This window comes from Callorhinus ursinus, unplaced genomic scaffold (assembly GCF_003265705.2).
Source record: "Callorhinus ursinus isolate GAN/ISIS: 27379988/994484 unplaced genomic scaffold, GSC_fseal_2.0 scaffold55, whole genome shotgun sequence".
In the NCBI taxonomy this organism is placed as follows: domain Eukaryota; kingdom Metazoa; phylum Chordata; class Mammalia; order Carnivora; family Otariidae; genus Callorhinus; species Callorhinus ursinus.
Window position 1 is genome coordinate 6156912 of NW_027397117.1, and position 17967 is coordinate 6174878.

At 37.5% G+C, this 17967-nt stretch overlaps 1 protein-coding gene across 5 annotated transcripts in view; it reads left to right on the plus strand.

Moving 5' to 3' along the window:
• Window positions 1-17967, plus strand: part of AUTS2 (activator of transcription and developmental regulator AUTS2) — a 1158197-nt gene that overhangs the window by 528557 nt on the left and 611673 nt on the right. For all 5 annotated transcript variants that reach the window (XM_073884256.1, XM_073884253.1, XM_073884254.1 and 2 more), the window contains one exon: window positions 10156-10257. In XM_073884256.1, the coding sequence (XP_073740357.1) occupies window positions 10156-10257 (102 nt within the window). The remainder of the gene's footprint in view (window positions 1-10155; window positions 10258-17967) is intronic.

Consider the following 17967-nt stretch of genomic DNA (forward strand, 5'->3'; position numbering starts at 1 on the left):
ATGAATTAGGGGAGAAAAATGCCTTATTTGGAGATACTGTTTTAAAACTTACTTTTATGGCAAATTTAAAATGCATCCTAAAGTAGAGATAACAGTGTAATAAATGCACATGTATCCAACCTCAACAATTAAGACATCATTTCATCTCTATCCCTCATCTTCCTTAACCACCTCACCACAGATACTGTTCTCCCTATCACCTGCATTATTTTGAAAAGTAAATCCTAAATGTCCAGTCATTTCGGTCATAAATATTTTGGTCTGTACCTACAAAAGGCCTTCCCTTTTTAGTGTAACTATATTGAAACAGAAATAATTTCTTAATGTAATCATTACTCATCAACAGACATATTTCTGAGTTTGCCTCATAATTTTTAATGCTTTGCGCAAATTAGGTTTAAAACAAGATCAGTGCCTTGCAGTTGGTTGAGAATGCCCTATGTTTTATCTCATTCCTACTCTTTTGTGCTTACTTTGCAATTGATTCATTGAGGGAATCGGGAGATTTCTGGAGTTTGCTGATTTCATATCCCCTGATGTATAGTTTAACATGTGCCCCTATCCCTTACATTTCTTGTAAGTTTGCGTTAGAATCTGTGGTAAATCAGATTCAGGTTTGATTTTGGGGGGGGGAGTTGAGTGATATGTTCTCACATCAGGAGGCATGCATTATCTGGTTTTCTTTTTATGATGTTACAGCAGCCATTGATGCTTGATTCCTTGCCTTTTTTTTTTTTTCATTTTCAGAAGGTCCTCCAAAGATAACCAATAAGGTATTTATTTGTTGGTTGGTTTTCTTTTGATATAACTGTCTACATGTATAACCATGTTTGATATGTTTTAATTCATTGTGTTATTATGCTATTGGTAATAAAATTGTCCCATTTTTCATAAGTGGAAGCGCCTCAAATTTGGCTCCCAAGTCCCTTTGACATGGTCTTTCTGGTATGATATGGTATGTCAGACTCGTCTTCCATATTTCTTTCCTTCGACCTATTTTTTCATGGTAGAATGGGAAAAAAGACGTAACGAGATAAAGCATTCTGTGTCTGGGGGTGATGGTTATTTTAATGCCAAGCCATTTAAAAAGTTGTTTGAAAACATGTTTTCTTATAGAAAAATATAAAAAGTAAATTCTGTGTATTTGTTATTTTTGTATATTCATTCTCACCAACCAAATAATATTGTCTCAGAATTTCTTTTTATTAATCAAAATGTCATTATCAGAAGGCTAGAAACCTTGCGAAAGCAAACATTCCTTCATCAAATTATTGTTGCATTGCACACGTGTACTGCATGTGAATTTCTGAGCTAATTTGAAAATAGATTTATCTTTTGGTCCACAGTCATACCCAAGGAATGCAAACATCTTTTGTTCATTCAGGCTTTTCTCTTTAATTCCATTCTTGTACATCCTTCCTCCTCACCCCCTATAGCTTACAGTTCCTTTCCAGTAGAAAATGAAGTCAGGTATGTTATCATGCTTTTTGTCAACATAATTCAACCTAGAAATAGTACCCAAGTTGTAGATAGAGATGTGAGTTATGTATCAAACCCTGCTATTTACACTTCCATTCTCTTCCCTTCCCATTATTAAGTTATAAAGAAACAGTATCGTAATAGCCTCTTGGCTAAATCATAGAGAGTTATGATTCTCTTGATAAGCTGTAGAACATTATTAAGTTCTGCTGTCTGGGTTGAGTGTGTCTATTGGAAGGATATCAAAGGTGGTCAGATTGCTCTTGATTGTCTTAATTGCTTCTTGTTTATGTTTGAAACTATGTAGTTAGATTGATCTTGGCTTATTTTCCTCTCTTTATTAACTTTCAGGTTTATTTTTACTGCTACAAAGTCCCCTGAACCCCTTTAAGTGTTGAATAATGTATGTGATTGGCAAGTGGAAGTGATTCGATAGTTTCCCTTTCCAAGCTAATAACACAGCCTTCAAGTTATTATCTGTGCCATACCTTAAATATTTATTTGGGAACATCACTGACACATTGAGATAAATGACACTCCAAAGTCCAGGCATGTCCAAGAACCATGTTTTATTTTGCATTAGTGAAACTTTACTACATTGGAATGATTTTATAATAAATGGAGTTAGAAGCAGTTTCTGGTTTTCTTGTCTTTGTAAACCCCCTGTGGTAGGCAGAATTCCAAGATGTCCCTCAGGATAACTTGCCTCCTGTTGACTCCCATGATTAGATTTTCGTGTAGCATAGTTGACTTTAAGAAAGGGAGTTTTCTTCCCTGACCCTGACCTAACAGGTAAGTCCTTAATGAGGAACTGTTTCTGGAGTAATGATGGAATCTTTTACTTTTTAAAAATAAACCTCTGTATTGAAATGTAAGTTACATGTCCTGAAATTCACTTATTGTTAAGTGTACAATTTAATGAGTTTTAGTAAATTTATAGAGTTCTGTGATCATCACCATACTCCAATTTTGGAACTTTGCCATCAACTCAAAAATTTCCCTTGTGTCCATTTGCAAATTGGTGGTCTCTTACATTCTTGTGAAAAATTCAGTTAGAACTTGGTGAACTACCCTTTATTATTAAATTTAATTTGTTGTATTTATTCAGATTTTTGCAGCTCTTTTAACTAAAAAATAATTCCTTAGTTCCCTTTGTGTTTCATTTATATTATTGGATTTTGGCACAGATTAACTTTGCATATTTTTCTTAATGCTCTGAATCAAATTTTGTTAAAAAATTTTAAGTTTACATTATTTGATTATGATTTTGACAGTACCATCATAGAATGTTTAGTACTGTAATTTAGAAATGTTTATTTTTACATTTTTATAATCATTTTTATATTATTACATATTATTAAATTATCACATTATTATGTTTCTACATTAGGTTTTGCTCTTTTTCTCTTTTTATTCTTAGATTTGTAAGAAGTATGTCTCTTTTAATTCTTTGGGTTTCATTCCCATTTATACTCTAGTTTATTGATTGTGTCCAGTACTTTTTCAATTCATTATATACTTTTCGTTTTTTAAAAGATTGATTTATTTTGAGAGAGAAATTTATTTATTTATATTATCAAGAGAGAGTGCCAGTGCACAAAACGGAGTGGGGGTAACACAAGGAGAGAATCCTCAAGCAGATTCCACGTGAGCATGGAGCATGATGCAGAGCTTAGTCCCAAGACCCTGAGATCATAACCTGAGCCAAAATTGAGAGTCGGCCACTTAACCGACTAAGCCACCCAGGCGCCCCTGTACTTTTCATTTTTAGAATTTCCTTTCTCTAATTTTCCCTGCCATTGCTTTTTTGTCTTCTTCTTGATCTCTGCAACTAGGCTATTTGTTTCTATTATTTTCCACTTTTTAGAAAGTTAACCTCCAGCACAGAATTTACAGCATCCTGTAAATTTTTTTTTACATATTTATAGTTTTTATTTTCTTTTAAAATGATGTGTTTGTGATTTTGTCTCACTCAACTGTAATTGTGGAGAGAATTTTTTTTAAGATTTTATTTACTGGACAGGCAGAGGGAGAGAGTGAGCACGCACAAGCAGGGTGAGTAGTGGGAGAGGGAGAAGGAGGCTTCCTGCCGAGCAGGGAGCCCGATGCAGGGCTCAGTCTCAGCACCCTGGGATTGTGACCTGAGCCGAAGGCAGATGCTTAACCAACTGAGCCTCCCAGGTGTCCCATCTGGAGAGAATTTTTTTTTTTTTTTAAGATTTTATTTATTTACTTGACAGAGAGAAACACAGTGAGAGAGGGAACACAAGCAGGGGGAGTGGGAGAGGGAGAAGCAGGCTTCCCGCCGAGCAAGGAGCCTGATGCGGGGCTCAATCCCAGGACTCTGGAATCATGACCTGAGCCGAAGGCAGATGCTTAACGACTGAGCCACCCAGGTGCCCCTGGAGAGAATTTTTTAAAAGAGGTTTTAAAAAAAGATTTAAAAAAATCTCTAGGTGAGATTGCCAATAATTTTTTTTTTTTAAAGATTGTATTTATTTATTTGACAGAGACAGCGAGAGACTGAACACAAGCAGGGGGGGAGTGGAAGAGGGAGAAGCGGGCCCCCCGCCGAGCAAGGAGCCGGATGTAGGGCTCGATCCCAGGATCCCGGCACCATGACCCGAGCCGAATTAATTTTTATCATAGAGGAGGCTGCTAATGTGATTTCTACATTTTGGAATTGATTTTGATGTTCTTTGTGGTCTGGTCCATCTGCAGCTGGTACTGATGTCCTGTGGGTGCACTCAAAGACTTGGTCTCTGGGAATTACCAAATTCACTACGTACTACCTATGTCAGACTGAGTGTTTTAACATTTGTGTCCTTTCCTATGACACTGTGTTCTTGCTCCCTGATTAGTAGAATGCTAACACTCCCTATCTCCATTTTCTTGATTACTTAAGATATTTCTTTACTTTATACATTGGCACATGAAAGTTTATAACTTTATCCTTTAGTATAAAGTACAGAAGTGTAAAAGTTACAGATAATTTTTATAACTTTGACCTATGACTTCACCTAACCATTTATTTCTAATCCTTTGTCTTTTTTTCCCCCTTTTTTAAACTTAGGAGTTCTCACTAACAAATAATTGGATATTTATTTATTTAGTTTACCTAACAGATACTAGACATCCTTACTTTTTTAAAAAATAGGGCTTGATCTATATATATTATTACTACAACCAACATATTGTCATATGCTTTTGCTTTCCTGCTATTTCCCTCATTTTCTGAATATTCTCAGTTGAGAATATTGATAATGATTTTAATCCTTTTATATTTGACAGTGATTAGAAGACATTATTTTTAATATCTAAATTTTACTACTGGTTAACTGTATGGTTATCAGATCTTAAAACACTTTCTGTAGCTACTGCAGACAATAAGAAAATAGTTTTTGATTCTGTGATCCCAGAGAAATTTTGCACAAATTTCTTGTCCTGCCCTTGTTTCCAGAATTTAATGTGTAGCTTTTAGGCACAACTTGTTTTTGTACCTTTAAAAGTACAATATATTAATAATTTCTTAAAATGTTTTTTTCTGAACTTTATAATTTTGTTTATAGAAGTTATTTCCTGTCAGGTTATTTTGGTGTCAGCTTTTTCATTAAGTTCTTTAGTTTGGTTCTGTTTCTCTCGTCTTAAATATCTTTTAAAACCCAAGGAATATGTTAGTACAGACGTACTGCAGCCACTGTGGAGAACAGTATGAAGGTTCTTCATGAAGTTAGAAATAGAAGTTCCATATGATCCAGTAATTCCCCTACTGGGTATTTACCCAAAGGAAATAAAAACAGTAAGTTGAAAAGATAAGTGCACCCTTTTGTTTATTGCACATTATCTACAGTAGCCAAAATATGGAAGCAACCCACATGTCTATTGATAGATGAATGGATAAAGAAGATGTGATACACACACACACACACACACACACACACACACACACACACACACACTGGATTATTATATAGCCATATAATGATAAAAGGATGAGGTTTTGTCATTTGTGACAACATGGATGGACCTAGAAGGTACTATGCTAAGGGAAATAATTCAGACTAAGAAAGACAAATACCATATTATTTCACTTATGTGGAATCTAAATAACAAAACAAATGAATAAACAAAAAGCAGAATCAGACCTTTAAATACAGAAAACAAACCAACGTTTGGCAGAGGAAAGTGGGATGAGGGGATGGGCAAAATGAGAGAAGGGGAGTGGAAGATACAGACTTCCAGTTGTTTAGAATGAATAAGTCACAGGAATAAAAGATCCAGCAAAGGAATATAGTCAATGGTGTTATAATAGTGTTGTGTGGTGACAGATGGTACCTACCTTTGTGGGGAGCATAGAGTAACATATAGAAATGTTGAATTGCTATGCAGTACACCTGAAACTAATAAAACATTGTGTGTCAACTATATTCAAATAAAAAAATGTAAAAATAGTACAAATACCACCCAATGTATGGGGAAGATTCCAACAAATAGGGAAAGTTTCATTTTGAAAAAACCAACATTTTTACAAGATTAAATACTTGCTGTTTTTATGTTAGGAATGTTACAAAATTTCATTGAAAAAAGAAAAGTCTGTGCTTATTGACATATTTTTAAAACCTTGTGTGGAGTCCAGATCCCTGCAGGAAAGCTCAGCAGTCTGAGATAGGATTTATGCTGCTTTGAGAAACCGAAACGGTGGTAGGAGATTACTTTTGGATGCTTTTCTGCATTGTAGTGCATAATTCACATTTATTCCTCTTTTGAGTTTCAGGTATAGGTGTCTTCTCCATCTGCTTTATCCTTCTGTGAATTTTGTTTGAAGAATTAATGACACCTACTGAGCATCTAGCATCTTGAGCTCTCCATACTGAAGCTGAAAAGAGTGGCATAGCCCGGCTCACAAATCTTGGCAGGGGGTATACAGAACTGCTCCACCTTCACTGGGTCCAGGGTGATGGGATTTTGTTACATGTTCATTAGCAGCGATAAAACCATGGATCGTTGTTATCCTAATTAGCCATTAATAACAGTTAACTCTAACAAGATCACAGCTTCAGAGTTTTTGAATATATTGTTGACAGTGAAATCTAATGGGAAACAAGCCAGCTTATGTTTTATAAAAATTGTTAATCTTATTGATAGGATTACTACCACTCATGCCAGAAACTAGCTTCCTTTTATTTCAACTGTTTTGTTCTAAATTCGGATGCCTAAATTATATAATATTCTGAGGGGAATAACTTCTGCAAATAAGAGTGAATTACAGTAATTTTTAAATAAACAAGGTATTTTAAAGTATCTAAAAGGTGATAGTAAGAAATCTCATTGCATTTGTTTTAGCAAAAGCTTTCTTAGAACAGCTGCCATGGATGCTAGGACAAATCAATGCAGGTGGATCGATTTTCTTTAGGTCTTTAAATGTTTAAGCCGCACCTGGCCTTTGTAATATCTCTTGGTTGTAGGTAATAGCTGGGAATTTCAGGTGAAGGATTACAACTTCTAAGTTAGTTGTGCTACCCCAAATGATCCATTGGATATGGCTAAAAATGCCAGTTTTAAATGTATTCATGGGATTAGGAATGAATACTTCTTTGCCTGAAATCTTGTGGTTTAGCTTTAGTACTTACTGTAGTCAATCCATTTCTTTGAAATATTGAGCTGTCTGACAGCTTAAAATCCTAAGTTTCCTTTAAACTTGAGCCTGGCTTTGGAGGAGAAAAGGGTGGTGTGGGGGTGGATTTTATGTAAGGCTCTCCAAAGAGAATTCACTAAAGTGCTTTTGCTGGCAGGGCACAGGGGAGGCCAGGAAGCTGCTTCGTCTCAGTCCTTCTTGGGTTTTGCCCTTAGCCTACATCAACAGTGAGCCAGATGATATACGTCAGAGCCACTGAAGTCTCTTGTCAGGCCTGTTGAAGTCATCACTTTCCTTGCATGAAGAAACATGGAAGAGACCCAAATGCAATGTCCAGATTTTGGGAAGCCAGGTGGATGGATGTCAGGAGAAATCTTTATGCTCTTATACTGTTAATTCCCTGCTGGGTGTTTATTTCTCATCTAGCTTTGAGGGGCTGAGTTTTTATAAACATCTCTTGATCAAATATCACCTTATAAGATTTCTTTCTTTGTGAATGAAGTCACATACCACAAATATATTAAAAACATATTTTATTGAGAATTACTAATATACTGCAGACTTGTTATTTCCATGTGAAATACTGACATCTAGACGGGTTCTAAGAAGTAAAATGAGAGCAGTAAGCAGTATAGACATGGATTGAGTCCTAGACCTCTTGCCTAATTCTGAGGACATCCCTTGCTCTTATTTGTTTCATCATTCACACATTGGAGGTAGCTTTATCTGTATTTACTTAACTCATATCCAGGAATATAAAAATTATGACATGGCCTACAAATTGTCCACTCCATGTATAGGTTTTATCATAGGTCAAATTTATTTAACAGTAAGCCTTTTCAGACTTGAAAATGTTTCATAATTATCAAAGGCCATTAAGGAAGAATGATATATTACGTAAACTTTGATGGCATATCAAGCAAGCAAGCAAGCAAGCAAACAAGCTAGCTAGCTCTTCAAAGAATATAGTGGATCATATCTGAGCTTTCAAAACAGTTTTGGCCTGGAAAGCACAGAGAAGGTGAGGGTGAGCTTTACGGGTTGAGGATATCTAGGGTGAAGAGACAGATGCAGGACAGAAACGGACATGACATTTTCAGGAAATTGAGATCAAGTGATTTTCATTTTAGATTAAATTCTCTTTTATTATAAGTATAAAAACGAAAACTTGAAGAGAATGACAATATTCTGAACTTTTATTCCATAGTAATAAGAAAAGGCTCATATAGCTTGCATCTGAATTAACTTAGAATTAGCAGATTTAGCAGTAATTTAGAAGGAAACTAAGTAGTTAAGGGCCCAGGAGGATACAAACTAAAATGAGTATCATTTTTCTGGGTTCCATTAGAGAAGACTTCTGGAGAAAGGGATTTTTAGAAGAAAGTGATAAAAGTGGATTTGTAGAAAGGCTGAAAGCAAAAAGTTCTGTATAGTGGGGATTTGAGGGCAGCTTATTAGATGGTGTGACCCAAAGTGGGATCTGAACTGCAGTTTTTTAAAAGAGGTGCATTAGGGAATGCGGATTCAGATTCAGTCTCCATTTGTCTTGGTTCACATTCCCCTTTGGCCCCGGAGCCACATGAAAACCTGCAGGCAAAAATTTTGCTACCTATTACTTGTTCTTCTCTCTGAAATTCCCTCCTGCCCAGAAGCATGGGGCTTGTATTTTGTTTGAGACTTTCCATGTCTGATCCATGTACCCCTCTGTAATGTTTCTTCCTATTTCCTCCCAGAAGGAAATCTCTGTTTCAGAAAAGACTCCTTCTGATCATTTCCTAGCATGTTGCTTTCCTGCCTTTGCTTTCTGCCTCTCTCCCATCAAGAGTATCTTCCCGTCTCCTCTCAGCCATATGAGCTCAATCTGCTTTTAAAATCCAAGGCTTCAGAGATTACTTTCCTTCCTAATGTCACTGGCTACTTTTTGGTGTTCCATTTATCATGTATTTCCTTATGTTGTTATATTTGCCTGTCTTGCAGTCTTTCTCTTGCTAGATTGAGAACATTATAAAAGGGCTATGAGTTGTAACCTGCATCAGATTGCTTGGGGTCTCTCCAAAGGTGGTCAGTGTTGATGATGACAGTGCTGGCTAATGGTCCATATGTGTGTGTCTCCTAGTCTCATATAGAATACTGGTTTGAAATTCTGTGTGTTTTATTCATTTTAATGGAAAATCAGAGGTGGGTAAATGTGTAGAACTCTCTGAACATGAAAGTCAGAGATGGGTGAATGTGTAGAATTTTCTGAACATGAAAATCAGAACTGGGTAAATGTGTAGAAACTGCTAAAATGTAAGCTTCGTAAGATCAGAGACTTTTTTTTTTTTTTTTTTTTTTTTTTTTGGTTTAGCATCATATTTCCAGCGCTTACTACCAGGTCCAGATGTGGCACCTAATACATACTTTTTGAATGAGTTGTGGCTTAATTACTTAAGCTGTAGGTCTTAACCTGGGTACTCTTAAATACCTGTCAGGAGGCCTCCAGAATGTCGTCTCAGAAATCAGGATCAGTGTCTTCCCAATGGTGAAACAGTAACACACAGCATCTCATCATTTTCTCCTAGGGGAAGAAAACATTGTTTTTTTTGTCCTGTTTTGTTGTATTCTTTCTTCAGAGGAGGACAGGGGAAAGAAGATGGGCAACCATAGTTGAATCTGACTTTAGCTAATTCAGTGAGTTTTGGTCTTTTTATTGACAGAAAAGCTCCCTCTGGAACAGAGGACAAATCTGAGGGACGATTACTTTCCAAGATTCATGGACCTTTGTTAGATTTTTGTCAAGTTTTTTTTTTTTTTTTTTTTTTTTGGTAGGCTTGCTCACTCAGATTTTACACTGACATTTTATGGTAAATGTTTTGCTTATCCTTCTCCACGGTTCTTCCTGTGGCCACTTGCTTGGCACGACTCAGAAGCTGAGAAGAATGTTAAAACGCAGGACCTTAAGTTGTTCACTTTTGACAAGACTGGAAGAACATGGGGCAAAGGAGCAGTTGTGTGAGGAGACCACTGACGTTTTTCTTTTTCCTTTTTTCTTTTGCTTTTAGCTCAAGCCAGGCCAGAACAGCTGCAGGGACAGTGACAGTGACAGTGCCAGTGGAGAATCCAAGGGCTTCCACAGGAGCAGCTCCCGGGAAAGGCTCAGCGATGTAAGTTTAAAAAAAATCGGACAGCCTGGTGATGGGTATTAAGGAGGGCACGTTCTGCGTGGAGCACTGGGTGTTATGCACAAACAATGAATCATGGAACACTGCATCAAAAACTAATGATGTAATGTATGGTGATTAACATAACATAATAATAATAAAAAAAATCGGACAAAACCACCAGACCACACATCACTTGGGTCAGGTCTCACTCCCAACACTCCTATCCCGTCCCATCACTTGGTCTATGCAAGCATTACAGTTCCCTCTCTCTCAGCACACATGTTTGAGCCTGGCCTGATGGCTTCATTCTGTTTTCTAGTGTGACCCAAAATGTGGTTTAACACATAATAAGGTAGGTGGGAGTACGTGTCACCTTAGAAACAAAAGATTACAAAGGGAAGGGATAATACTTTTATTATCAGTGTGGGAAATGAGAAAAGTAGTCCGACAGTTCTACCACTGGGTGATGACATCATTTAACTTTGGGCTTTTTGTAATTTCTTTGCCCGTGAGATTGGTAGCAATCCCTGTCTGCCATTATATTTCTGTTGGAAGGGATGAGTGACCAGCCACTTACTTGGCAAGAGAAGGAGTTTTATTTCCTGACTGATTTCCAAAGGAAAATCCTTGTGATAATGTACCATACCTCTGGAGGAGTCTGTCAGCCCCCAGACCTGCCCCTGATGACTATCTGCCAAGAGGGCAGATTCTCCTTGCCGCTCCTGGGAGCCACCTGATCCTCTGGGCTCTCTTGTCTTCTAACCTAACATGTCACAGAACAGGATTCTTGACCTTAAAAGCAACACTGGGAAGCTTTCTTATAAAATGATGAAGTAGGGAGACATTTTTATTAGTGATACCAGTGAAGGAACATTAACAGATTAAGTGATACAGTACTCTCAAGAAAGAGACAGAAATTCAGAGTCTCTGAGTTTCAAGAAGAATAAGCGAGCTAGGGCATAGAATAAGGATTAAAAACCTTTGCCCCTTGTCTCCCTCCTTTTTTAATACTCTAAAGCAGTTGTCTTCATCCTGGGATACAAGATGATTTGGTGTGTTGCAGGAAAAAAATATTAGAACTTACTATTTTTTGTCTAAAAACAAAAGAAATGAAGCTTTGCTAATAATTTAACACGCTGGGAGTAGTTGAAGTATGTAATTTATAAACACCTCTATTTTAGGAGTGTGCTCAAAACTTTTTTTAACTTAGGGGTGTTCATAAGCGTAAAAGGTTGGAGCCCACTGCAGCACAATGAGTCATTCCGTATAATCTCCCATATATTTCTCCATCATCCAAGGTGGACAGTCCCAAGACATACCTCTCAGGAAAGTCTGAGATACTTAGAATGAGACTTGATGTATGGAACATTGAATTCTTAAAAGAATTAAGTGGAATACAGAAAATACAATTATTTTTGTAATACTCTTAATATTAGATAATTGTCTCCTCCTCTAATAAGGTTTAATATCAATTATACAAATAAAGAATATAACTCATTGTTTTGCTGTGTGCGTATGTTTGTGTGTTTATATGTTTCATTAACTTGGTGATGGAACTATAAATTAAAATAATAAAGCAGTATTTCTTACCTAAGTTGTTAAAGATTCTTAATACTTAAGTAGCTCCTCTGAGCTTTTGTTTTGTTTTCAATATGAGATCTCACTCACCCTGGAAATTATTCCAGGATTAGTTAATCATAATTCCATCACAGAGTGGAGAAATGAAAGCCACATTAAGTCAGGGGACAAGAGTACAGTATTGTATAGTCATTGAGATCTTTTGATTGGTTACCCTGAATTCACTTTCCATTAGATCAAAAGAAATTGGCAAGAGATATTCTGTGTTCATGGATACAAAGACTTAGTATTGAGATTCTGCCCAAAGCAATGTACAGGTTCAGGGCAATGCCTCTGAAAATTCCAACATCCTTTTTTGCAAAAATGAAAAAAAGAAAAAAAAACAGATACTCAGATTTTGTGGAATGGCATGCGACTCCTGGTAGTCAAAACAATCTTGGAAAAGAAGAACAATATTTGAAAACGTAAGCAAAGCTACAGTGATCAAAACAGTATGATACTGGCATCAGAATAGATATACAGACCATTGGAATAGTATTGAGAGTCCAAAAATGAAGCCATACATCTATAGCCAACGAATTTTTGATATGAATGTTAAGTCCATGCAGTTGGGAAAGAATTCTTTCTTCAACAGATGGTGCTGGGACAACTGGATTTCCTTATGCAAAAGAGTGAAGTTGGACCCCTGCACCACATCATGTCCACAAATTAACTCACAATAAATCAATGGCCTGAGTATAAGAACTAAAATCATGAAACTCTTAGAAGCAAACATGGGTCAGTTTCCTGATTTTGAATTTGGCAGTGGATTCTTAGATGTGGCCCCCAAAGCATTAGCAACAACAACAAAAAAGATAGGACAATTGGACATCATCCAAACTAAAGGCATTTGTGTATCTCAGAGGGCATTATCAAGAAAGTGAAAAAAAATCCCTACAGAATGGAAGAAAATACTTGCAAATCATAGAACCAGTAAGTGTTTTCAATATTGAAAAATGGGCAAAGGACTTGAATAGACATTTGCAGAAAAGATATACAAATGGCCAGTAAGCCCATGAAAGAGTCTCCTCATCATGGCCATTAGGGAAATGAAAATCAAAAGTATAATGAGATAGCCCTTTACATCTACTAGGATGCTTATGATAAAAAAAATGGGGGAGGAATAGGTGTTGGCAGGGATATAGAGAAATTAGAATCCTCGTACGTGATGGTGAGAATGGAAAATGGTGCAGCAGTGTGGAAAACAGCTTGGCAGGTTCTCAAAAAACTAAATATGTAGTTACCATATGTCCCACCAATTCCACTTTTAGGTATATACCCAATCAAATGGAAAATAGTTACTCAGAGAGATATCTCTATGCCAATTTTTATTGCAGCATTATTTACACTAACCAAAAGGTAGAAACAACCCATGTCCATCAATAGATGAAGGGATAAACAAAAAATGGCATATATGGACAATGGAACATTATTTAGTCATAAAAAAGGGATAAGTTCTCATACTTGCTATAACATAGATGAACCTTGAAAACATTATACTGAGAGAAGCTAGTCATAAAATACAAATATTGTATGGTTCCACTTATATAAGGAGCGTACAATAAGCAAATTCCTAGAGACAGAAAGCAGGAGTTCGCATGGACCAGTCATGGGAGTGGGGGAATGTGAGGTGTTGGGAGTTATTAATTAATTAATGGTTTGAAAGTTTCTGTTTAGGGTGATGAAATAGTTTTGGAAAATTATATCCATAATGTTGAGAATATAATTAATGCCACTTAAAAATGACTGAAATGTCAAACTTTATGTTCTCTCTCTATATATACATTTTTTACCACAATAGAATAAAGAAAATTGGGGCTGTAACAATCCTGCCAATCTATGTCAAGACAGTCTATGTAATACTTTGAGTTCATGTTGTGTATTAATTATTAAAATTCATACCCTTTGCAACAACAGTATCAAAATCTGAAAGGAGAAATGACCAAAAAAAAAAAAAAAAAAGAAAAGGAAAAAAGAGAAGTAGTTGGCATTTAGTGAGATGTTCCAGAACCTCTAGCCACTTATTTCTTTTGCATGGGCAGTTCTGAGGTTGCAAATTCTTACCTCAGGCCTATTGCAATCCAAAATTTGCTGAGATGAAAAGCCTTTAACACATCAAGCCACAAAATAACTTTTTTTGGATACCAGGGCAACACGTACCCACACAGTATTTTAAAAAATAAAGATACCCCTACTTTTTCTTTAAAGGGAATTAGTAACTAATTACCTTAATGACTATCAGAGAATGAGGAGATGGAGTGAAGGACCGCTGCTGGTTTTGTTCCATGTGGTTTTACCATGTCTATCCTTACAATGCTTGTGCTTTCATTACTTTCTTGAACCTATGGGAAATAGTTATTATTAACTGTTCTAAGGCTGAGGGCCTTAGATCTCTACCTTAGATCTTGGATCTCTACTAATCATGTCATCTTTATCATTTCCATGTCTGTTTCTGTTGGTTGGTTTTTCTCCTCTTTGTGGGTTGTTATGTCCTGTCTGTCTCCTTGGCATGTTTGACAATTTTGGGGGGATGACGAACATTCTAAGTTTTTCTTTATTGGGTGCTGGATGGTTTTGCTTTCTAAAAATTTTCTTGAGCTTTATTCTGGGATGCAATTATGTCATTTGGAAATAGTTTGATTTTTTTTCTGAGGTTTGCTTTTATGCTTTCTTGGGTGGAACCAGAACAACCTTTAGGCTAAAGCTCATTTTTTTCCCCAGTACTGAATACTCTGCCCAGTTCCTGACACATTACGTGATGTTTTCCAAACCTTGCCAGCTGGTGGCAATACCAACCATTTTCTGCCTTGTGTGAGCTCTGGGGATTGTTCTACCTGCTCCTCTCCAGTGGGTGTTCCGCTTGCTTGGGGTACTTTTCTCTTAACACATGTGCTGAGGTGGATTCTGGTGAAGACCAGAGGGGACTTTTTGCAGCTTTCATGATTCTATCCCCTTCATGTGTGGACCTCTCTGCTCTCCCATCTTCTGCTTTGCAAATTCCAGCTGCCTTGGCTTCCTCCAGTTATCAGGTCTGTCTTTTTCAACTCAGGGGTACTTCTGGGCTCCATCTGGGCCACCCCCACTCCCCCGTCGTCCTACTGTGGCAGGAAAACTCTGCCCAGGCAGTAAGCTGGGGCAGTTTTCAGGGTCGATCATCTCATTGGCTTCCCTTGTCTCTAAGATCACTGTCTTGCAGTACCGATTGCCCGGTTTCTAAAATCCCTTTTCTTATACATCTGTCTGGCTTTTTTGTGTTGTTTCTTAAGGTGGGAGACTGTCTTTGGTCCCTGTTAGTCCATCATGCCCACTCCTGGTTTTGCAGCTGAGATAAAAATTCCCCTAAGTCTTCCCCTCACTTTTGTTATTTTTAGAAGCTTTGGCAATTGAGACTTACTCTCAAGTTGCAGCTAATGAAGATATTATATTTTTCCAGCTTAGTTATTTTGAATTGGACATGCAAAAAGAGTTAAAAAAAAAAGAATTCCATTGTAGCTGGAGGATTTGACTCATGGGTAAAGCTTCAAATCCAAATGTGCTTGGCTTTTCTAAATTACGTATTCCCAAACTGTATTGCCAGAAGGGAGTAATTGTCTACAAGGACTCTCAGATTGTCCACATCAAGGAGACTTAGTAACTTGTTTAGATTAGTCACTAAGGAAAAAGTTAAGGGGAATAATTGAGTATATAAATATTCATGATGGGTTATTCAGGGGGGACAGTATTGCTTCTGACTTACACAGAATTTCCTAACTGAGGAAGTTGTCAGAATTTAGGGGCTAAACGTACTTATAAATTTAGTAAATAAAATCGTCAAGTTATGAACTGATCCTGGGCATTCATTACAAACACACCAAGTTTTTAAAAGCAGTTTATTTATTATCTGCATGACCTTCAGCAAAGAACATGATCTTTCCAAGTCTTGGTTTCTTTTTCCGTAAAATGGGATAATTTCACCTACCTTGTAGGTCTTCTTTAAAGATCACCTGACACTGTGTTTTTGAATCACATAGCACGGTTCTTGGCATATCCGTGGTGCTCAAAAATCTTTATCCTTTCTTTTGCCTCAGATTTAGAACTTCCCTCAGGAGCCTCTCTGCCCTTGTAAATTTGAATTCTTTTCAAGTGTCAATTTGACAAGCCTTCCTTATCTCCTATCTCAATCATGACCAAACGTGACTCTTCCTCTCAGAAAAAAATCCTCATTATCCATCACATGTCTCCTCAACTGTTCTTCTCAAACCTGAACTGTCCATCCCTCTTACTTCCCTGTCCTGGTATTGGAGCCTGGAGCTGGCATCGTCAGGGTCAAGCTCTGTTCCTCCCTCTGTCTCACTTATCCTGTCTACTTAGTTGCTGTCCTTTATCCACTGGCGGTATTTGTGAAGGGGTATTTGCGTACAATCACATTCTCCTTGACACTGCTGATACGTTAGATGCCTCAGCACGTGTTCCACGGAGGATTCCTGTGGCCTCTCACGATGTCATCTGTCCATCTCTGTTTCCTTTGCCCTGTGCTCTCCAGTGCTTCCAGAGTTGTTTTTCCAAGAATCCGAGCTCACAATTACGCTTTCTTGTTTAAGATGCTTTGGACGGAGTCCACACACCTGCGGACTGTCTGCAGAGCCCCCCACAAGGAAGTCTGAAGCTTCCCCTCCGTCGTCCTTCCCTCCTTTACTGCCCATCTTCGTACCTTGTGCTTAGTTCCTCTGATCCACCATATTTTTCTTAAATAGTATGCACTTTCAAGTCTTCCTACCTTTGTCTTTTCTTTTGTAATCCTTTTTCTCTTCTTTCTCTTTCCCTTCTGCTAGCCCCAATGTCACTTTCTCTAGTAATTTCTTCCCACCATCCTGTGGAAGTAAACTTCTTTAATGCCTTATTGAGATGAGCATATGGATATGGCTCATTTCTCTGTGAACAGTTTTTTGGGCCAGGTTTTTGGTTATGAGAAGGGAGAAAAATATTTAATACTTTTTAAGGGCTTAAGACCTTGAAGGAACTGAAACATTTCAGAAAATCATGAAAAGGGACTAAGTTCTAGTAAGTGTTGTGCTAAACAGTTCTCTAATCTGATTGTTCTGAAGCCATGTACACCATTTAACATCCTAGTTGAGGCATTTTTTTTCTGCATCTTTTTGAGATACCCTGAAACTCTCCAGGTTTGTGAGTCTCACTGTGCCATTGTCATTCATTCATTCATGCAAGCGTGTGTCTTAGCCTCCTTTCTTCCCACCCTCCCCCCAAACCTTTAAGGAGATTTTACTCCATGTCATCTTGACTTGCTGCTATTAAGGAAGAAACAGATAACGGGCCACACCATCCATGAGTTTTTCTGTAGTTAAGAAGAAAGTCTCATCTAAGCCAGTCCTGTAAAGTACTCTTGATGTTCTGTTTCTTCCCTTCTCTCTCTCTTTAAAATTTGTGTTAAGATTTCCAGTTTGTTTCCAAAGGGCAGTTTGTTCCTGCCCTTTTCTATTCCAGAACCATATATTTATGTGTTTTCCTGGATGTGTCAGCAGTTTGATTGTCCAGAAATATTTACCAGATACCTTAAATGTGTCAGGTACAGTTTTGTGCACTTGAGGTTGACTGGTAAACAAGATGAAGCCTCCATCTTCATGAGGCTTCCATTCTTTTGGGGGGAGGCAAACAACAGACCTGTGAGCAAACAGTAAAACTATTTCTGAGAGAATACATTTTATGAGGTAAACAAAACAGTGATGAGGGGTGGAAGGGCACGTGTTGCTGCTTGAACCAGTGTGATTGGACAAGGCCTTTCTGTAGGTGATGTTTTAACCGAAGCCTGAATAAAGAGAACGAGATAGCCCTGTGAAGATCTGTGGGAAGAGCACCCTGGATATCAGGAGCAACAATCTCAAGAGCCTGAGTCAGGAGCAAGCATGACATGTTTGAGGGAAAGAAAACAGTCCAGTGTGGCTAGAATCTAGTGACTGAGCACAGGGGCTGATCACATGATACCTTGTAGTGCTCGGTAAGGAGGCTAGGCATGGCATTAGTCTCCTGGGCTGCTGTAATTGAGGGCTACAAAGTGGTAGCTTAAAATAATGGAAATTTATTACCTCCCAGGTTTTG